We start from the raw sequence: 23649 nt of genomic DNA, 5'->3' as shown, positions 1-23649 counted from the left end.
CTCCAAATCTCAACTCACAATGAGATCATCTGAAATGGGAGAGAAGGCAACTCGGGAAATCCAATCAGGTAGGCGTCTCAGCCAGCTCAACTAGATCCCTCAAATCCTGAGAGGCTGAGATTCGTGATTTTGTCCTGCATTGGAAAGAAACCTAAGGCTACTAGAAAAATACAGTTGGCCTCCTTCCACCCTACCGCTTTGAAGTTCCATCTGGGTTTACAGAATAGTCACAAACAGGGTCTGCAACTGACAACAGTGAGAGAATAACTTCCTTGTACATTAAGATGTGCATCTGGGACTCTCATTGGGCAGGAAGCCCGGAGAGCAGGGAGGCTTCCACCTCCTGCAGGGAGCTGTACACCCGGAGCCCGCACCAGCATGGTGACCTGTGTCCCTCCTGACACTCCTGCCTCAGGCCGTCCTATCTCCAAGGGTAAGGACTGACATTTTCTTAGAAGTTTCCATTCACCCAGTATGTGCTCATGGGGAACATTAGATGTTTTGAGTAGGAGGCAGCATGCTGGTCACCAAAATAGTTCTTTCAAATATTAACTGTCAGATTTGTTATTGCATTAATTTTGGAAAATGTACACGTTAATAAAAAAAAATTTTAAGATAAAAATTTTCAGGACTGAAAATTTCCCCACGTTCAAAGAGATGTGTAATGTCCTAAATCAAGCTACTATAATTATAAATGGTTAAATATAAGGAAACTCCAAATAAAGGCAATTACACTATTTCCCAAGGGGAAGAAAAAAATTATGCCAACTTGTATATATAAACTTTTTAGGGATGTCAAAGAAATAAGCAAATATTGACTTACGGTATTTATTTATACATACACTTTAAAAATCACGTATCCTAACACTTTGCTGTTTCCTTCCAAAGTTTTTAATAGAATTCAGTTGCTCCAAGACACACATTCATTTACACGTGGGTTTTTTTTCTTTACTAAAATACATTTACTTTTAGTATTCTCAAGTGCAAAAGAAAGTTGAATCTTCTATTGCGTATGAAATGGAGACTAGTCTTCCACAAAGAGTAAAATGAAGTTTTGTAATGGCCATGATCTGTAATTGCTTACAATGACAGCATAAACTCTAGGATTTTGTTTTAACTTCATGGCTACATGGGTAAAGTTAGGTTTGAAAATCATTTCAAAAACAAAATTAATCAAATAAAAAACCTGGACAGGTTTTTATTTTTATTTTTTTGAGACGGAGTTCTGCTCTGTTGCCCAGGCTGGAGTTCAGTGGTGCGATCTTGGCTCACTGCAACCTCTGCCTCCCAGGTTCAGGTGATTCTCCTGCCTCAGCCTCCTGAGTAGCAGGAACTATAGGCACCTGCCACCACATCTGGCTAATATTTTTGTATTTTTAGTAGAGATGGGGTTTCACGATGTTCCCGTCTCGGCCTCCCAAAGTGTTGGGATTACAGGCGTGAGCCGCTGCGCCAGGCCCTGGATAGGTTTTTAACACATTGAAAGTTTTCCTTAGAAAGAACCACAAAATCTTTTAAATTTTCCTATAAAACCCTATAACTATTCCATAAAATATATTTTGTACTTAATTTATGCTGAAAATAGAGCTTTGAAAAAAAGAATTAAAAACTCATCTCGTGTCTTCAGTCAAAAAAAATTCTCATAAAACTCCAGCAAAACGTTTCATTACACAATTTATCACATTACAATAGGAACAATTACACATCTGGGGGACACATTTCAGTATGGGCTTTGTCAACATACTCCTGCAAGAATGCCATCAGTTGATTAGGGCAGTAGGCAGTGATGCTCAACTCGGGGTTGGAGCCCTCATTAGTGGGTGGTGGAACCATAGTAATGGGTGTGAACTTTTTTGGGGGGAGGTGTAAAGGAACTAGAGCAGGACTGGATAGAAAAATAACAGTGTCCTTTGTATGATGCAAGATAACAATTTTCTAATACCCTTGATGTACATTTATTCTGCACCATGACGTCAAATGGATTTCTTACTGTGGGACAAAGTAAAAAAAAAACATTGAGGGAGGCTGAAGCACAAGAATCACTTGAACCTGGGAGGCGGAGGTTGCAGCGAGCCAAGATCGCGTCACTGCACTCCAGCCTGGGCGACAGAGTGAGACACTGTCTCAAAAAAAAAAAAAAAAAAAAAATTTGCCAGGCAAGGTGGCCCACGCCTGTAATCCTAGCACTTTGGGAGGCCGAGGCGGGTGGATCACGCTGTCAGGAGATTGAAACCATCCTGGCCAACATGGTGAACCCCTGTCTCTACTAAAAATACAAAAACATTAGCTGGGCATGGTGGTGCATGCCTGTAGTCCCAGCTACTCGGGAGGCTGAGGCAGGAGAATTGCTTGAACCTGGGAGGCAGAGGTTGCAGTGAGCCAAGATTGTGCCACTGCACTCCAGCCTGGTGACAGAGTGAGATTCCAACTCAAAAAAAAAAAAAAAAAAAGAGAAAAAAGAAAAACACTGAGGTAGAATTTTGGAAACCCAGAGAGGCCGTAACAGGGAAAAGAAAAAGCAGGCTGGGCATGGTGGCTCACACCTGTAATCCTAGCACTTTGGGAGGCCAAGGTGGGCGGATTGCCTGAGCTCAGGAGTTCGAGACCAGCCTGGGCAACACGGTGAAACCCCATCTCTACTAAAATACAAAAAATTAGCTGGTCATGGCGGCATGTGCCTGTAATCCCAGCTACTCAGGAGGCTGAGACAGGAAATCACTTGAACCCGGGAGGTGGAGGTTGCAGTGAGCCGAGATTGTGCCACTGTACTCCAGCCTGGGCGACAGAGCGAGACTCCGTCTCAAAAAAAAAAAAAAAAGAAAGAAAAAGAAAAAAGAAAAACAGAACCCAGGTTTCTCAACTCCATGTCCTGTGCTTTTCTGACTCTGCAAGAGCCAAGAGGTGTCTTCCTAGGATGGTCACAGGGAGGTAATTCCCCCAGCACAGAGGGTCTGAGTCAAGGGTAAGCTCTGTGCAAGGTGTATGGCAGGGCGGGAGAAGGTTACCTTGCCCATAACCTTGCTGCTTACTCCAGTGAGAAAAGAGAAGCAATCAGAAGAGCATGTCCACCTGCTCCCCTCACTGCATCTGCCTACCCACCCGCCTACCTATCTACATTTGCCCTCTCCCTATGATCTGTCGTGTTTCCGTGGGCCTGAGCTCTACATATGCACTACATCCCATTCCCTTTGGCTAGTGCTGTAGTTTAAAAGTATGTCCACAAATTCCTTCTGAAGTTGCCAAATCTAACAAATAAAAATACAGGTCGTACCTTAACTTTGAGATTCAGATAAAGTCATTATTTAGTATAAGAATTCCCTATGCAATATTTGGAATACACCTATACTAATAAGCCTTTGTTTATCTTTATTTGGATGTCTGGCCACCCTACTTTGTACTTAGTGACTCCCTTCTAACAAATCAGAGTAAGGGATGACATGCAGCTTCTAATACTAGGTCACAAAAGACACTGTGGTTCCCATGTCAGTCTCTTGCTCTCTTGGATGGCTTGCTCTGGGGGAAGTCAGCCATGCTGTGAGGACATTCAAGCAGCCCTGCGGAGAGGCCATGTGGCAAGGAACGATGGCCGCCTGCCAAAAGCCATGTGTGGGAGCTTGGAAGAGGGCTCTTCTAGCCCCAGACAAGCTTTTAGATGACTGTACCCTCAGGAGGAATTTGGACAGAATCACCCTGCTAAGCTGGATTCCTGATCGACTGAAACTGTGAGCTAACTTTCTTTTACACCTCTAAGTAGTGGGTAGTTTGTTATGCAGCGACAGAGGACCACCACACGGGCTTCCCGACATCACTCCAGGAGCTGCCCTCTGTCTGGCATCATCGCTTTCAGTCTTTCCTGATCATTCCCAGGGGCACATAGACAGGCTAGAATATCTACCCTCTTAAAGAAAGCTCTCTCTTCATCTCAAATGTCCTATTTTCTGTTCCCCTGTATCAACTGTTGTGCATAATCACTATTTCTGATTCCTTTTCCCCATTCTCTCCTCAACTACTCCAATTAGGCTTTTCAGCATTCCCAGCCCCTCTCAAACAGCTGCAGTCAAAAATTTAATACCCCTCTTGTATTAAAGCCAGAGTTCAATCTTTAGGCTTCATCAAACTTGACCTAATTATTCATCTAATAAATATTGTTAAGTAGCTACGAGGTGCCAGACATTGTTCTAGATGCTGGATATACAGCAATGAGCAAAACGCATCCAAACCCACATCCCTACCCTTACTAGGCTGCTATGGAAGGGAGTGGGGCTGGGGAACCAACCATAAACAAGTAAGCCACTATGAAGATTTATGAATGAAACAATAGGACGTCTGGGGATCAAATATTTCAAAATAATGGGACAATGGGTAGGAGTGAGGATGAAACAGGGTTAGCTACTGTTGACTACTGAAGCAGGTGCTGGGAACATGGAAGCACATTAAATTCTTCTCTACTTTGGTATATGTTTGACACTGTCCATAGTAGAGTCTTTTTAAAAAGCACGTTGCATATCATCTCATCTGCAATCCAGGAGATGGGGTGTGACAATCTAAATAGGGTGGTCATGACCTGATGGGGTGGGTGAGAGAGTGACAGGAGATGGCTGGGGAAGAGCATTCCATGCAGAGGGAATCACAACTGCAAAGGCCTTGGCTTAAGAGAGTGCCTGAGTGTTATAGAAATGACAGGGAGGCCAGCATACAGAGGACGAGCAGGCGGAGGGGAGAGCACTGGACAGGCCAGCCGGGGCCACGTGGTGCCTTGTGGGCTGCTGTGGGGACATGGACTGTGACTCTGAGTGAGAACATGAACCACAGGGTGTTTCGAAAAGAGAAAAATGATGAGCATTCAATCTAAAATAAGTCTGCAATTCTAGCTACTCGAGAGGCTGACGTGGGAGGAGCACTAGAGGCCAGGAGTTCAAGACCAGCCTGAGCGACATAGCAAGCCCGTCTCTAAAAACAATAAATAAATACATAAAAATAAAATGGCTCATGCCTGTAATCCCAGCACTTTGGGAGGCTGAGGGGGGAGGATCACTTGAGCCCTGGAGGTTGAGGCTGCAACGAGCTGTGATCATGCCACTGCACACTAGCCCGGGCAGCAGAGTGAGAACCTGTCCCCATATAAATAATACATACATAATAAAATAAGCTGATTCTCGTCAAAACAGAATCCCTCATTACCTCCTCACCCCCAAACTTATTTCTGCTGTGGTTTTTGTGGTACCAGGCAAGGACAGTTCCATCTTTGGCATTGCTAAGGCCAAATATGTCAGAGCTATGCCTGGCTCCTCTCCTCCACATCCTGTCAATCCTACCTGCAAAACCTATTGGGGCCCTACCTTGTTACCCCTGGAACAGCCCCATCACCCACCCAGGATGCTATGGCACTTCCCAAGTGGTCTCCTGCTTCTGCCCCAGCCCCATGCACCCCACCCTCTCCTGTAGCTGAAGAATAACAGGGAGTTATTCATAAGAGATGGGAAATCCATAGAAATGTCCTAGGAACTTTAATAATTTCAATTGTTGTACCATAAATGGTACTTAAAAGAATGTTATGAAGATTGTTTTTGTTACTTTATAACAAAAATGTTATACAGTATTTGTTTCTGCTCTTCTGACAAATGAATAAAAAAGATGCTAAAACTCTAACTGGTGGAGTTAAAACTATCGAGCCCCATATAGTGAAGAAAAAGAAAGAAAATGATAACCGAAATGACATTTCCATTGTTTTACTACATACAAATGTTTTGCAAAGTTACCACATTCATTTAAAAAATAACTTGGGTTATACTTACTATAGAAATGACTTTTATGGGTACACAAGGTCATAAAGATGGAAATAACTGGCCGGGCACGGTGGCTCATGCCTGTAATCCCAGCACTTTGGGAGGCCGAGGCAGGTGGATCGCCTGAGGTCAAGAGTTCGAGACCAGTCTGGCCAACATGGTGAAACCTTGTCTCTACTAAAAATACAAAAATTAGCTGGGTGTGGTGGTGGGTGCCTGTAGCCCCAGCTACTCAGGAGTCTGAGGCAGGAGAATCACTTGAACCCGGGAGGTGGAGGTTGCAATGAGCTGAGATTGCACCATTGGACTCCAGCCTGGGTGACAGAACGAGATTCTGTCTCAAAAAAAAAAGAAAAAGAAAAAGAAAAAAAAAGATGGAAATAACAGACACAGGGAACCCCAAAGGCTGGGAGGGTGGTGAGGGTTGAGGAACTGCCTATTGGATGCAGAGTCCACTATTTGGGTAACGGGTGCATCGGAAGCCCACTCCTCACCAGTGTGCAATATGCCCATCTCACAAACAAGCACATGTGTCTCCTTGAATGTAAACTTTTTTTGAAAAAAGATTTTAAAAGGTTATTTCTTTAGATTTTTAGGTTGAACTGTATGTAGACAGAGAGTTAAATAAATTATGGGTCAGCCATGTAATGAAATACTCTATACAAAAGAATGAGGTAGATCACCCTACATATTAATATGTATAGACCTGGGAAAATATCTCTAATATATTGTTAGTTATAAAAAATCAAGTTCAGGAACAGCATATATAGTGTGATCCCATTTGTATTATTAAAACAGATGTGTCTATCATTGTCTATAGAACAGAAAAATATCTAAAAAACATAACCTTACAGTGTTATATCTACAGAAATGGTTTTGTGAGGAGCCACAAAACATGTCCCTTTGATAAAGCAATTCTTTTTCTTTTTTTTTTTTTCTTTCTTTTTATTTTTTTTGAGATGGGGTCTCGCTCTGTCGCCCAGGCTGGAGTGCAGTGGCGCAATCTCGGCTCACTGCAAGCTCTGCCTCCCAGGTTCACGCCATTCTCCTGCCTCACCCTCCGGAGTAGCTGGGACTACAGGTGCCCGTCACCACGCTCAGCTAATTTTTTGTATTTTTAGTAGAGACGGGGTTTCATTGTGTAATCCCAGCACTTTGGGAGGCCCAGTGGGGCAGATCACGAGGTCAGGAGATCAAGACCATCCTGGCTAACACGAGTAATTCTTTTTCAATGAAACTTTCTGTTCAAGGATAACAAGCACAGAGAAAGAGACATGAGTCGTGAGCAGCCCAGGAGTGGATAAAGTGCGCCCGTAGGAAAAGTCACCACCAGGTGAGGGAACAGGACCAAACAGGATCCCCCATCACGTCCCTCCCAGCCATGTTCCCCCCTCTCTCCAAAGCCACCACTATCCTAACTGCTGAGCACAACTTGGAAACAAACAAACTTGGGCTTTAGGTCTGGGGTGTCGGAGGCTGAGGGGATCTGGAGCAGGGGAAGGGGAGAAATGGCAGCCCAGGAACCCCCCAGCTCAGTCCCGATGTAAAAGCCATGCCCTCAGAGCCCCATCTGCGAGGAAATGCTTCTCGCACTGGCTCATGAACACCCCCAGCTGCGCGTGCCTGGGACAGAGACCCACAGGAAATGGCCATTTCCTAGGGCTAGTAAGTAGTATATCACACACACGGAAAAATTATGGAGTAGTGTATGAAAGCTGCATAAAACTTGAAAACAGGAAACTTCGAAGACATGAAGGATTAGAGCAGGCACACTGGGAATCAGCCCTGAAGAGGCAGGCCTGTGTTAAAGGCTGAATCGGTAGGAAAACTGGGGCAATGAGAGGGACAGGTGGGGCCTAGGAGGAGTGCCCATGCAGCTGTCGTCAGCGGACGCTCCTTCTGTGTCCCTCAGACTCAGCGCAGTCCCTCCGCCTGCCCTTCAACAACTCTCCAGAGCAAAAGCGGAGGACACCTCCCCTGCTCTTGAAAACCCTCAATGGTCAAGAAGCTTTCTCCTCATGAGCCTTGCACAGTGACAGGTGCTGTACCTAATGTAAGTGCCTCATTTTACTCTAATAAAAACTAAGTATTAGGCTGATCTACAGGAGGAAATGAGATTCAGAGATTAAGGGAACAGTCAAAAGACACAGAATTAGTAGGCAACATACTTGGAATTCGACCCTGTGTCAGGGTGGTTCCAAATCCAAGCTCTTTCTACTACACTGCCAGCCTCCCAGGTGCCCGGAAGTGATCCGGGCCCTCCTCCTCTACCCTGATGTCCTGACGTCCTGGTGCGCTGAGTGCTGGGTGAACAGAGAGCACCGCTGCCTGTGGAATCTGGCCCTGCGGAATACTGGCTCCTCACAGAACCAGGAGGCCCTTCAAGAAGAAAGGAAAAGAGGGGCCTGGGAAAGCCAGGAGTAGACGTGACAGACCCTGACCTCAGGAAACAGGCCAAGGGCATAAACACCCAACCCCTGGGGACATTCCAGCCAGCAAAATGTCCCTCTCTAAATTTTTAAAACCCCCCATCCCTGAGGGAGGCAGCGTGGAAACAGACAAGAGAAGGCAACAGGAAGCTGCAGCCCCTTCCTTTGAGAAGAGGTGGACATTGAGCAAGAGTTTAGGAGGAAAGAAGCTGAAAAAGGACAGTACCGGTCCAGGGGTTGGAACAGCTGGAGGACTCCCTGGTACCACAGCACAAATGGGGCTGGTTGCCCCAGGAACAAGAACATACACACATACCCCACCTTCCACACACCTTTTTTCTGTACACAGACCTCATTTCTCAGACCACAGAAGTGGACACATGGCTGAGCTGTTCCCTGCCTTGGGAACAAGCCCATCTGCACAGAAGCAGAAGCAGCACAGAAAGCAGAGGCAGGGGGATGGGAAACACACAGGGAAAAGAGAGCAGGGGAGGCCTGAAGAGAGAAGGAACAATGATGAGACAGGAGGAGGAAGGGAGGGAGTAGAGGAAGGAGAGAGAGAGAAAGAGGGCAACAGAGACAGAGTGCGCATGCGCTAGCTGACTGAATGTGGAGCCATGGATCTAGGTGTTCCTGAGGCCAGTTCCATGTCCCAAGCATGGTTATGCAAATTAATGCATTCTGCCTCTCGGCTTATGCCATTCGAAGTTAGGCTGTATCATTCACAGTCCAAAGAGTTACTATTTCAGTTGTATATAAAGACCCTTAAAAATCTATAAAGGCATCTCCAAAATCAAATCAAAGCTGAAAAAACTAAGGAAACCAAAGTTGGTTCTCTTTTTGCTTTTTTTGAGACGCAGGTCTTGCTCTGTCGCCCAGGCTGGCCTCGACTTCTCAGGCTCAAGCAACCCACCTCAGCCTCCTCAGTAGCTGGGACTACAAGTGCACACCACCGTTTGTCTAATTAAAAAAAATTTTCTTGGAGTCTTTCTCAAAGAAGCTATTCAAATGAAAGTATATTTATTTTTATAAATGTTTTCTCCAGTAAGTTTATGTTTGACTGTACTTAAGAAACAGGAAAAAAAAACAACCTGTAATTAAACTTGTGCCAAGATTAACCAGCAGCCTCCACTGCCTGTTTCCTATTATTACAGGTTGGGTATCCCTTATCTGAAATGCTTGGGACCAGAAGTCTTTTAGACTTTGGATTTTTTTTGTGTTTTGGAATATCTGTATTATATTTACTAGTCAAGTATCCCAAATCTGAAAATCTCAAACCTGAAAAGCTCTAATGAGCATTTTCCTCCAATGTCATGTCAGTTGCTTGATATGGTTTTGCTCTGTGTCCCCACACAAATCTCATGTCAAATTGTAATCTTCGGTGTTGGAGGACAGGCCTGGAGGGAGGGAGGTGACTGAATCATGGGGGCAGACTTCCCCCTTGCTATTCTGTGCTAGTGAGTTCTTGGAAATCTGGTGTTTGAAAGTGTGTAGCATCTGCCCCTTTGCCCTCTTCCTCCGGCTCTAGCCACGTAGGACATGCCTGCTTCCGCCTCACCTTCCGACACGATTGTAAGCTTCCCGGGGCCTCCACAGCCATGCTTCCTGTACCGCCTGTAGAACCGAGTCAATTAAACCTCTTTTCTTTACTTATAAATTACCCAGTTCCAGGTAGTTCTTTATAGCAGTGCAAGAACAGATAAATACAGTGCTCAAACAGTTCTAGATTTTCGGATTTGGGATGCTCTCAACCTGCACCATCAGATTATACTCTCTTGGTATAAATTATTGAAAAACAAATCCCAAACTAATACATGAACAAGCCAAACAAACCTATCAGCACACACTTATAAACACAAACACAGGCAATACACAGACACCAGGTAAAACAGGGATGGTATTTCTGGATGGTTTAATCATGAATGGCGGTAGGCAGTGCAAGAAAAATGTTCCTAGAGCATAATAAATCTTGGTTTCTAGCACAGGATAAACCTTTCATTTCATGGTGTACATTTCACAATATTAAAAAAAACCCCAACCTGGTTTTCATGATTAAAACCATGGGGAAAGGACAATGTTTCCAGGGAGCAACGACTTGTAAGCACACCCTTGGGGCTATGCGGTGGCCATCGGCGGGGCCCAGCTTCAAAGTTCAATCCACAAGGCACAGGTTTTCAAATCTTTACCTCTGTGTACAAGAATGTACATGAACTTTAAAAACGTGTGTTCCCTTGTCTGTGTTTAACACCCTAACGATGATCAGTTTGGGGGAGACGTACCCCTCCCTAATCACAGGTAGGATCACTTCTCAAATCAATGAAACGACCGTCCTCTTTTGTGTCTTGACTTCAGGTGTCCGGCCGAACGACGGAGTCTTTTCCTTTCTTGTCGATGTAGTTTCTCAGCCTCCTGTTGCTTTTTCTGCTGTTCAGACTAAAAGAGAAAATTAAATGAGTAGAGGGAAAGAGAAAATTCTATACTCCTTTTCTGGTAACTGTCAGGCTGCCAACAGTACCACCACCAATCTCAGACCTGCTGCTAGGAGAAACGCTGTCCACAGGCTCCAGGGGACATGGTGGGGCTGCCTGGACTCTGCTCTGACAAACGCTACCCTGGCAGAAACAGCAGGACCAAGGCTAACTTTCACCATCAATGCAAAAGCAGAAATTCTAAACCCCAGGCAAGAGAAGGGCCCTCACAGACCAGTCTCCTACAAAGTAGACTGGTTTTTCAACCAACACACTCACACAACCACTGGGATGTTTTAAAAGAGTCTATAAAAGAGCCACCTTAAGAAGACGATATCACTTACAGAGTGTCCATTTTCCTTTTAGAGATCTTTGTTTACAAACTAGAGCCATTAGTTTATTCCCACTGTTTTTAAAAAGAAAAAAATACTTAAATGTACTAAAAGTACATTATTAAAGCATTCATTCACTAGAACTTGCTCCGAAGAATTTTTAGCTGTTTCCCAAAACTCCATCTCTCCTTAAAAGCAGCAAACTGCTCTCATGAATCACTGATAAAAGCTAAGCAGACGATGCACAAGTTCACAGCTGCAATAAGCATGTGGACTCTCGGGCTGACTGCTGGAAAGGTGCTCACATTTGTTCTCAATGCTCATTGGCTCAAGTGGGAGCTGGAACTCCTCCCTACCCCATCCCTGGTACCAAATGGTTTAACTACTTTCAGCAGAAATTCTTAGAAGAGTATCGATGCAGAATCCACAACAAAGGTTAAGAGTTATACGGTTTTAAAAACACATCTGATGGTTTTGAAAATACAAACTCCTGAATGTAAAGCTCAAAAAAAAAAACCAAACAAAAAAACACATTCTTAGTGGTGGAACTGCACAGATGGTAAACTGAGAAAGCACTGTCAAGGGCCTCAGTTGACAAAGCGGAAAAGCACCGTCTTATGGACACCCAGGGAACCTGCTTCACTGGGATCTGTATTTTCTTTTCTTTTTTTTTTTTGAGATGGAGTCTTGCTCTGTTGCCAGGCTGGAGTGCAATGGTGCAATCTCGGCTCACTGCAACCTCTGCCTCCCGGATTCAAGTGATTCCCCTGCCTCAGCCTCCAGAGTAGCTGGGACCACAGGCACCGCCACCACACCCGGCTAATTTTTGTGTTTTTAGTAGAGACGGGGTTTCACCATGTTGTCCAGGATGGTCTCAATCTCTTGACCTTGTGATCCACCCACCTTGGCATCCCAAAGTGCTGCGATTACAGGCGTGCGCCACTGCGCCCAGCCAGGATCTGTATTTTCTACACACCTAACAAAACACATGCATCTGTATGTTACCCTTGGGGAGAAAGTCTCCAGTGGATTCACCTCTTGTGGATATTACCCACTCTTCTAAAATTAGAGTTGCAAGTGAGAGAGTAGTGGGGAAGGAAAGCAATTTGTAATGTCAAAAAAAAAAAAAAAAAAAGGATGCATTTCTCCTATTCTAAGAAGCTCTTAAACTGGGTTTCTGAATAATTCTTTAAGTCCCTTCTCTATTACTATTCTTCAACTGTCTTTTCAAAGTAAATCCTGTCCCGTGTATTCTTCTGAAGTGCGTCCCAAACTCCTCCACTGTGCTCCGTCTCAGAGGGTCCCACCCGAGCCCAGGTTGCTGCCCGTCGTCCTAAGCACGGCCACCATGGAGCTGCCTTCCTCGTGGTCTGCTTCCTTTCAAATACCCCTTGAGGCAACTCTCCATGCAGCAGCCAGAAGGATTTTTAAAAAATAGAAATACTATGTCAGTTCAGTCCTGTGCTTATTGAGACTGTGCAAAGTTTGGTCCCTTACCAAACACTCTCACAGCCCTCTGCTCTCCTTTGAAGCACTTGCCACAGTTCTAACGATATAATTAGAGGTGTAGAATTTTTACCCGCTGTCTCTCTCCCAGTAGACTGAGAACTGTGGTGGCAAGAGCCATGTCTGTCCCTAGCATGCAGCACAGGGCAGGCATCAATACACGTGCATTAACGGAAAACTCAGAACTCCTTCTAACACTCCCTAGCTGAGCAAGTGATGACATCACCAGGAGCCCTGTAAAGTGAACCAACACCAGTTATTCAATATTTCTATTCTTCATGTTAATCAGGATTTATTTAAAAAGGGTTTCTTCAGGTCAGATGTGGTGGCTCACACCTGTAATCCCAGCTCTTTGGGAGGCTGAGATGGGCAGATCACGAGGTCAGGAGATTGGTATCATCCTGGCTAACACGGTGAAACCATGTCTCTACTAAAAATACAAAAAATTAGCTGGGCATGGTGGCAGTTGCCTGTAGTCCCAGCTACTTGGGAGGCTGAGGCAGGAGAATGGCGTGAACCCGGGAGGTGGAGCGTGCAGTGAGCCGAGATGGTGCCACTGCACTCCAGCCTGGGCAACAGAGCGAGACTCCATCTCCAAAAAAAAAAAAGGTTTCTTCATATAATTTTGGAAAATGATGCGCTAAATACAGAGAAACAAGGTGTGTGGTTGGAGCTTCTAAGTTAAGGTACCTTCATTAAGTCTTCAACATGGACATCAGTCCAAGGTTTTTCCCTTATCTGTCTGATGGCAAAAGTAATCTTCCACAGTCACTGTTTACATCTCCTGGAACACATTTTGGGAAGCTCTGCCAGACTTTCTCCACCAAGGTAGGAGCTTCGAGAGGAGCTTGTAAGCAGTGGCTATTGTTCTGCAGACAAATTTCCATGCAGAAAAAGGACTATAACTAGCCTCTTTCCCAAGGCTGCATCTGGAAGGCCTTGCCACCGTGTGGCGGATTCAGGAGGATGGGATCTATGGGCCCGTTAGCGCTTCTCCCGGGTGCTCCTGCCTCCTCTGCCCGACTACTTCACCACAGCCTTCAGCACTCCTGTCACAGAGGGAGCAGGAGGACAGGTGCAAACAGGCACATTTGTATCAGCAACAGCCTCAGGCTTGATGAGGAACTGTACTAAATGGCATTTTAAAATTAGATTTGTGACTGAATCCCAGTTTTGCCACTATACAATTTTAAACGACATTAAAGCATAGATTTTCCCTCTTCAATTTTATTGAAATTTTAGGAGGTGCATATGCAAATACAGGAAAAACTCAAGATTCTACCTGAGCATATCAAACATGCAGTATAAAAAGAGACTTCTATGAACAATTGCCTGAATAAGTAAAATTTACTGAAAACTAGAACTCAAGTAAAACTGAGATTTAATAATTAAAATGTCTGTCAAGTAAGGAAACACACACATCAAACATTAATTGAAACATTCCTCAAAACAGTTTCAAAGCCTCTGCTTGATTCAGTTATGAGGCCATTTAAGGCAATTCTTAATACTTTTTTTATAAACAAAAATATAATTTTGGAGCCATCTTATTTTCATTTTACTACAAATTTTAAACTGATCTTCAACTCAGTACCTTCCAATTTAGAAACAGTGGGAAAAGGCTTGTATTTTCATGTTACTGCAAAGCAGGTGCTCACTCAACCCAGCAGAGGGGCCTGTGCAGGAGCTGAGGTGGCTGCACTGCAGACCTGGGATCCTTCCAGGCTGCGCTGCTCCTGCCCCATTTGACATCACTTGAGTTTCCTAGGGAATCAAGGAATGCTTCCAGGTATAAAGAAAGTTGATAAGAAATTAGGAACAGGCACAATGAGGTCCCTCTGAATGTGTATTTGGCTTATGTAAGTGATAAATGTTAAGTGGGCAAATTTGCTCTCGGCAGACAGAATTAACTGAAAAGCTTTTTGCACTTAGAATAATGAAGTTTTTTATTACTTGGCAAGCCTCCTGGATGCAGGTTGGGAAAATTTTAGAGAAATCAGAGATGAATGGGTACAGGATGTGATGAGGTAGTTCTCCAGAGATGACACACAAATGACCAATAAGCACATGATAAAATGCTCAACTCATTAGTCATTAGGGACCTGCAAATCAAATAACACACCACTCACACCCACTAGCATGGATATAATAAAGATGACAGACAGAGACAGGTTTGGTGTGGATGTGGAAAACCTGCAACCCTCATACGCTGCTTGGTGGGAATGTAAAATGGTGCAGCCACTTTGGAAAACAGTCTGACAGGTTTCTCAAAAAGTTAAATAGCTACACTGTATGACCCAGCAATTCCGCTCCTAGGTATAGACCCAAGATAAATAAAAACACGTTCATGCAAAAATTTACACATTCATTTTCACAGCCAATTATTAACCGCTTCCCCCAAAAGAACACAACCCAAATGTCCCTTAAAAAACGAATGAATAGCAAAATGTGTTATATACATACAATGGTATATTATTCAGCCATAAAAAGAAAAGCAATTCCGATGCAAGCTACACCACTGAATGAATAAACCTTGAAAACATTACGCTCAGTGAAAGAAGCAAAGACTTCACATTGAATGATTCCATTTGTATGAAATGTCTGGAACAGGCAAAGCTATGGAGACAGGAAGTAGATTAGTGGTTGCCAGGGGCCGGGGGATGAAAAGATGGGGGTAAATGCTAAAGGGTATAGGGCTTCTTTCTGGGGTGATGAAAATGTTCTGGAATTACACAGTGTGATGGTTGCCCAACTCAGTGAATACACTAAGAACCACTGAATCGTACACTTTAAAAGGATGCATATGGTCTGTGAATTATATCTCAATTTTAAAAAAGAATAATCTTCCTACTACTGCTTAAGAAAAAAAAAAGGGATGAAATCTTTGTCATTCTTTTCTATTTGGTGACTATATTGAAGAGGACTGACTATGAATGAGAAAAAATTTTTTTAAGAAATAAAACTGTATCCAGCTAACAGTAAATATTTAAGCAGCTTACTCCTCCTACAATGTGTGACAGGTATTATTACTACTGGCTAAAAAAAATGGATCTTTTAAATCAACTTAGAATAGGATGACCACTGGCAGAGTAGTTTGTCTTCTAAAATGATAGTATCTGGGCAAGCTGGGTGTGACTGTCACAAGTTATCAGAACTCACCAATTCCGGTCTTCTTCAAAGTCCGTATACCCTCAGAGGGTCAGGATGTAGTAGTCCTACATCTTTAGAGGGTCAGCACGGGACTTTTGCTTTATAAGCCGCACCTGAGGCCACAGAGCAATCCAGAAACCAAGATAGCTGGTTCATCTCCAACAGAGCTAACTCCAGGGCCACTAACTCCCTGTCTCCCTTGGGACACCAGTGACATTCCTGGCTCTGCTGCAGTCACACACTGTGCTCTTGGCCCACCAGGGGCTCTGGTTGCAGGGAAAATGCTAGAACAGGGAACACAGCTTCCTCAATAAGGGAGAAGTGTGAGAAGGCTGCTCTGAGGACACACACACAAACAGTATTGGAAGCTTATTTTTCTTTTTGAATTAAAAATAACAATAAAAGACAACTCACCCTCTTTAATGTAAATGTCAATTGTTTGCTGCCAACGGTGGTGTCGGATACACTCAATGTCCCATTTTTTGCTTCAATTTTCAAACGATCTTCAAGGGTTTTGCTATGGGAAATTCAAAAGAATGCCACATTAATCAAAATTATGTTTTAATTTACCATTTGAAACAAGTTTTGATTAGAATTGATAGGAAGAAAAATGTTCACACATGTAAACAAAAAATATCATTCATTTAACACAATAAATCAAAAGAATTAGGTGCATTCAAATAGTCATTATTCATATTCCAGAGACAGACTGCAAAACAATGGCTGGCAAAAACACCCACTAATATCTTAAGTGGCAGGACCAAATACTTCAATGCCTGCTACTTTTCTTACTAAAATCCATCATATTTCCGAAGACCAAATGCAAAGAGCGATCTACTCCTGAAGCCTGTAATTGATCATAATGGTCAATGGCATTTATGATATAATGATATATTTAAACAATACACAAATTAGGTATGTGACTATTTTGGCCACTCGTCCACCTTTTACAAAGGAATGAGCACAAATTAAGTCCTCCAGGTCAAGCCACAGAGAAGAGCTATGATAATTCTCGTTTTTCCTTCACTCAGTCTTAACTCCGTAGACTGCAAGCCATCATCCCACAGCATGAACAGCTTGAAACATGCATCTGTCTGATGACACTGAGAGAAAACAAAAGCAATTACACTTTGGGTAATTCTACCTGATTCAGCTCTAGCCACTGCTATCTCTCCAGGTATCTTTCCTTTTAGTTTCTTACCTGACTTACTCTTTCTGACATACTTTATTCCAAATTTAAATCTCATTTCATTTCTTGATCACATTTTCCAAATTTTTCTAGGCTCTCTTTATATAATCTGTGTCTCTGTTACAGTCTGCTGTGCCCTGCATTTCACTGTCATCTGTGTAATTAACACAACCCCCCTCTGCTTTCCAATAAAGAGGTTAAGTATGAATTTTGAACTCATTATATGAAACTTCACTGCAAGTTATAATAATGTTTTATTATAAACTAGAACACTGGCCCTTTTTGTAACTTGGTTTAGAGGGAAATAAACTGAATTAAGCCTAATGATATATATTTTCAGTAAGTTTAAACAGTTACTCTAACTTTTCTAGAAATGGCTAAAGCAATAGATTCCTATCCCCCTGATAAGACTGAGAGAGATGCAAGGGAAGACAAAACAAAGAATATGGTTCTCTTCTATTCTGTTCCCTCCTCAAAAATAGTATACTCTCTCCTGTCCTCCCTGCCCCAGATCAAATTCAATGCAGCCCTTTAAAGTGATGGCTAAGAAACCTGACTGAAGAAAAAAAAAAAGGCTGAACTGTGTGAAAGAGTCTTTTCTTCCCTGAAATATGATCTTTGTAACTAATTACTGAGGAGAGCACAGCTCCTAAATGATTCTTAAGACAAAGTGATGCTTCTTTGAAATTCTGAAGCTAATGTTTGATGTTCACACCATGAGAAATTTATCTCTAGTTTACAACTCGTAGTAATGTACTAAACATACCTTCTTTATATAATTTGAGACATAAAGTGGTTAGCATAAAAGTGGCACTCTTTTCTAAGCAATAATGTTATTAAGAAGCACTTTTAAAGTACTTTTCATCTTCAAAGTTCTTTATAGACTAACTAATTAATCCTTTCAACATCCCTGAGACAGAAATATTTATCCTTTATAGATGGCAAAAAAGGGAGGTAAGATGTGAAATGACTTGCTGCAGGCCACGTAAGGATTCAGTTCTAAGCAGGATTCCAATTTCAGAATTGCTGGTTTCCAGGCAAGTGTCAGGCCATACTTGATTTACACAGTTTTGTTCAGGAAACTTGTCCATTAAGTATTCTCAATGACAAGCTTCCACATGACAAACGGAATGAAATGAAGATTTAGGTTAGCTTTTTTTCTAACAATTCAAAAGTAAAGTGTAAACGGACTCTAGCATGTGAATTATGTGAGCCTCAGCAAATTCCTCAACCTGTTCATGTCATTCTTCTTCTTTCTTTTCATAGCTATAAACTCTGAGGTTTCAAAGTTAACAGGGCTGCTGTGCCTATGGAGTAGCCATTCTTTTATTCCTTTACTTTCTTAATAAACTTGCTTTCACTTTAAAAAAAAAGTTAACAGGAATTCTGAATAACTATGGAACCACTGAGAGAAGATGGTATACAGAAAACACTAATTTAGGAAGAAAAAGACTTTGCCAGTAAATTGTGAGCAATTATTACTCTGTTAAGAATGACCTTACTTCCTCCATGATAGGGCATACACATTCTGGGGTTTCTCTCAATGTACTTTCAATGTGCACTTGTAAAAACTTGTTCTGTCTAGGCTATTTGGAAAGACAAGCTGAGTTTTGGAACAAACCATGGCAGAAGATCAGACACAGACAGAGACCATGTGTGGAGATTTCTACATTAAAGAAGCTCCACTTCCCTCCCTTTGAAAGTCAGTTTACTGAAAGCATTTGCTAACCAGCAGTTCCACAGCCTGCTTTTTGAGTGTGACTTTGGTCAGAGATGACCTAAGTAGACACTGCTGTAGGAACACCTGAAAATTCCTTATTGAACAGAACAATAAAAGGCAGAACACCAAGCTGCATGCGCTTCTCAGCATGTTTCTTCCAGGACACTGGCAGGTGGCAGAGGAAGATGGCAGAATTGGCCTTTCCCTCCCCCTCTCCCCTCCCCCGCTCCCTGCCCTGCCCCTGCTTCTTTTCCCTGCCTAGGCTTTACTTTAGGTCTGACAGCCATGGCGGACTTTCTCATTGGTGTAAAGGATTCTAGGGGAAAATCTAATTGGAACAAGTAGATAAAAACAATCCCCAAACTTGTGATTGCTAAGAAAATAGATATAGGCTTTACAATGTTAAAAGTGGGTAGAATTACTCAGTGTAGAATGCAGAAGGCTCCCAGGGGAAGAACCTAAATTATTAGTAAATTTATCTTAAAATGAAAAGGAAAGTGGGCAGAAACTACAAGGAAGAAAATCAAATTAAATATTTAGGTGCACCAGGGAGGTTAATTTACTTTGGGGTTTTAAAATACGAACACACGCGCACACACATATTTAATGAAAACTCAATGCTCCTCGGCTGAGAGGTTTTGAATCCCGCTGCACGGAAGGGGCAGTGTGGGGGTGGGGTCATATTCATAAAGGCATGTGCTTCAGGACAGAACTGAGAAGAGTTAATTAACTCTAATTAAAGGAGCCCCCGCTCCATAGTCTATATCGGAGGGAATAAATTAGAAAATGGAGAAAGAGAATCCACAGATAAAGAATTAAGTATTTTTTAAATTTAATTTTAAGTACTTTGCTTTAAAAATAACTACCTTTGACAAATATTTACATATGCCATAAGGTTTAGTAAAACCTTTATTTGAATGCTTTCCATTTCCACGTGTTGCTTCAAAGGCCCTATTTCAAGAGACCAGGCAAGATTTCAGGCAACCATGAAATCTGATCCCTCATCTATAGGCGTAACGAAGATTTAAAAGATTCCTAATACCCGGCGTTGCTGGAGTGTGGGGAAACAGGCGCTCTGGCCAGAGTGCAAAGTGCTCAAGCCTTTTTGGAGGGTGATCTGGCAGTCTCTACCACATACCCCCGCTGATCCAGCAAACTCCTACTAGGAATATACTCTAAAGAAATACTTGTCCGTGTGCGTACACATATTTGTGACTGTGAAAAGGGAAAGAGAAAAAGCAGCAACCTAAACACCCATAGTTAGAGGAACAACATACATCACAGCACATCCACCTTATGAAATATTTATGCAGCCAGAAGGTAAGCCTACTGTACTTATAAAGAAACATTTCCAAGACTTGCTGTTAAATGAAAAGAGCAAGTTAAAACAGTATAATTGGGCTGAGCACAGTGGCTCATGCCTGCAATTCCAGCATTTTGGGAGGCTGAGGCAGGAGGATGTCGTGAAGCCAGAAGTTCAAGACCAGTCTGGGCAACAAAATGAGACCCCATCTGGACAAAAAGTTTAACAATTAGCCGCATGTGGTGGCCTGTAGTTGCAGCTACTCAGGAGGGTGAAGTGGGAGGATCATTTGAGCCCAGCAGGTCGAGGCTGCAGTGAACCATGATTGCGCCTCTGCACTCCAGCCTGGGCGACAGCGTGAGACCCATCTCAAAAAATAACATGAAGAGTATGAACCATTCATGTTAAAGAAAAAAAGCTACAGGTATAGATCTGTGAGTGTGAACACATACAGGAGTGAATGCATTTTTTAAAGGAGAGAAGTATGGTGCACACACAGCCATGACCTCAGGGAGGGAGGTGGGGGACAGGAGAGGCTTTAACCTTCAGTCCACACTCTTAAGTATTACAATGATAACATGCCTACATAGTACTGAGGACATATTCCTTGAGTAATACAAGATTCTCTTTTTAAAAATGTAAGCCTGGAATTTAATTACTTCCCAGATTAGATTTTTAAATACTTATATTAAAACAAAGCTGCACTACCTCAGCTCTTATCCACTATCAGAGGAATGTGAGCTGAAGAGTAAAAACATGCCATATTAATTCACAAAGTGGATAATGTTGCAGACACGATAAAAAGCTCACCCAAAGCTACCAAGCTACCCGGTGAAGAAGATGAGCTCCTCAAAGGCAGGGACTGTCTTAAACATCTTTGAATTTCTAGGACCTACCACAGTGCAGGTACTTCAAAGAATGCTTTCATAAATGGAACTGAAAGGCTGCCTGGCAGCTAGTACTGACTACCCAAGAAGAGAAGTTATCCCCATCTACTGAAATGTGGAGAGTTTTCACTCTAAGGACTCTCTTCCTCCACTGTTCACTGACGCACACAGCTCCACTCCTGGACCTTGCAGGTCGCGGCAGCTCCAGATACCAGAAAAGGCTGACGTGCCCAGATTCCTGAGGCCAACAAGCATGTCCTTCCCAATCTTTCTACCTCTAACCAGAATGATGTCCCCTATGTCCACGCATCTGGACTTCTTTCCTCTGTGTCTCTGAGGATGCATACCTTGTCTTTTCTGAGGCTCTCCTTACCTGGTACTCGGGCCCACCGCCACCCGGTTCCTTACCAGATGCTACTTTATCAACTGACTCAATTCTGTCAATTCCTTACTACCCCCTTCCGTGGCTGAGTCTTCTCTGCCTACTAACAAACCACGTCTCTCAAGTCTATAAACCGCTTTCCATCAAGTTATTGGCTTGCATCCCTTTCTTTCACTACCAAACTTCTTGAAAGACTCACCTACACTAACTGTTCACCGTGTTTTCTATCTCCCAGTCACTCGCCTCTTTACTGCAGTTGGTCATTTGGCAGGACTGAGACACGAGTGCCGGTGAGGCCATCCGCATACTGGCCTTTTCCCAGCCTTCGTGCCTGGGCCTCTCTGCTCCGCTGGGTGTCAGGACCACTCCCTTCCCTGAGACACGCTCCAGGTTTGGCCCTTTCCAGTTTTCCTCTCAGCTTGTTGACAACTCCAGTATTTTTACTGTCCATCTTCTCCTCTGTCTGCTTTCTAACAGAATTTTTAGTCCTAGGCAATCAGTACATCTGTGAGGTCTCTAAAATTCTATGCAAATACATCACAGGCATTTGTATTTTTCTCTAGAGAGGTGTACGGTATGGATTTTATCACAGGTTCAAGTAAAATATTTGTTTTTCCCCAAGCTTCCATTCTTAGCCCTGATCTTACTTTATACAATGACGGTAAATCTCTTTTCATTCGTGATCTTGACCACGCAATAAAGGCTGGTATCTCTCAAACTGACATCTCCAGCCTCCCCTTCCTGGGCCCGATGGACACTGCCATTGGTTTACTGAATGTGACACAGAAGACGCATGGGCTCCTTTATTTAATGTGCACAAAACCCATCTCATTACTTTTAGCCTTAAACCTATTTTGCATTCTGCATTTTTTACCTCAATGGCAACATTGCCAGACATCGCTAAGTCATCCTTGACTATTCCCTTCTCCTTTGATATTATTAGGAACTGATGGTGGAGTTTGTGCCCATTTTTCTTTCTCACTGTTAGTCTTCTGGTCTGTCTGCTCCTCTCCACCCCATCGTTCAGGCCTGTGGCCCTTCTAACTGGGATGATTCTAATGATTTGAGAGCTGGTCTCTGAGTGTCCAGGTTCTCCGCACATTGTCTTTCTAAAATGGAGATATTTTGCTAATGGGTTTCTGGGAATAGGGACTTTTTATGCCTATGTTTTTATTTGCTACAACAAACATGCACTGCTTTTATTACAAAAGTATTTACAACACTAGGGGAGGGGTTGGAATAGATTGGATCCCATTCATCTAAGCTGTAGGATCGTGGCTTTCCAGTGCTTGCTCGGCTACCCCTTCAGGCACCCCGTGCTCTGGCTGTAGGAAGGCACCCCCAACCCTTCGCATGGCCTGCCTGTGGCTGCACTGTGCCTCTGCCAGGAATGCTATCCTTCCCAACAGCCCTGAATGCTCCACTCTGTATCTTTCCACAGCCAGTTTCCATATGATTTCAAGGCTCCCCAAATTCAGTTCCTTCCTTCTTATGCTCCTTTCCCATGAGCAAATGGGTGGTGGAGAGGCTGATAAGTGGATGAACAGACTCACAAACAAAGTTAGCCCACTGTAAGGCATAAAAATATGTGTCAACAGACACACGTGTTTATCTAAAGCCATATGACCACACCAAGCAACGCAGACAGCTCACTCAAGCCTCCAGCTACCATTCACGATCCACCTTTCCCTTTATAGAAACAGTTTTAAAGCTAGCCAAGTCCAAGTGAACATTTAAATATAACACATTCAATCTGATGTTGTCTCTTGTTGACTGGCTTGCGGTAACTTGTAGAATAAACATACAGAGTCACTTTAGTTCTCTGAAGGATCATGGTTTAATGCTTCACCAAATACTCATGTAAATATTATCACTTATATAGTTCTCAAAAAGGATGTTTAACTTAGTAAGAATGTTTAACTTGGTGATATTTAACTTAGTAAGAATGTTTAACTTGGTTATATTTAACTTAGTAAGAATGTTTAACTTGGTGATATTTAACTTAGAATGTTTAACTGCAGTTTATTCACCTCGCTATGGGTTACTCTTAGATACAAATTTTTATCCTCTTTGTTTTATACTTCCATATCCCACCATAGCCCCCAGGCAAAAGGAAGAATGTTAGAGAGATTAGTCAGACCGCCTACCCCCAAATCACAGCCTCCTGTTGCTGTGGTTACACTCAAAACAACTGCTCCCAGATTTTCCTGGTCAATGGCTATGGGGAAAAGGAGTCCTTTCTCAGCAGATCTTGAAGGATTAACTTCTGAGTTGCCTGATGTGTTGTCACGGCAAAAAAGATTCACAGTTTCAGCAAGTATTTCTCAAGTGCCCACTCTATGCTAAGTATTTATTCAAGAGCCAGAGATAAAGCAGTAAATAGAGCAAGACAAAAACAGCATATACTCAACAAATAAATTTACTCCACAGAACCAGAACAGCACAAACCAAGCAGGACTCCCAATAAAACAACTACGCATAACAGCTGTATAAAAAGTGA

The 23649-nt window shown here is 42.9% G+C and overlaps 1 protein-coding gene across 2 annotated transcripts in view; it reads right to left on the bottom strand.

The window, feature by feature from the left end:
- Nucleotides 1-10110: 10110 nt before the first annotated feature.
- Nucleotides 10111-23649, bottom strand: part of NOL10 (nucleolar protein 10) — a 117591-nt gene continuing 104052 nt past the window's right edge. For both annotated transcript variants that reach the window (XM_063648970.1, XM_054476307.2), the window contains 2 exons: nucleotides 16083-16185; nucleotides 10111-10648 (listed from right to left, as the gene is read on the bottom strand). In XM_063648970.1, the coding sequence (XP_063505040.1) occupies nucleotides 10529-10648; nucleotides 16083-16185 (223 nt within the window). In that variant the 3' untranslated portion in view covers nucleotides 10111-10528. The remainder of the gene's footprint in view (nucleotides 10649-16082; nucleotides 16186-23649) is intronic.

This window comes from Pongo pygmaeus, chromosome 12 (genome assembly GCF_028885625.2).
Source record: "Pongo pygmaeus isolate AG05252 chromosome 12, NHGRI_mPonPyg2-v2.0_pri, whole genome shotgun sequence".
Lineage (NCBI taxonomy): Eukaryota > Metazoa > Chordata > Mammalia > Primates > Hominidae > Pongo > Pongo pygmaeus.
Note: the sequence above shows the minus strand (reverse complement) of the source record. Positions and strands in the feature narration are given on the sequence as shown.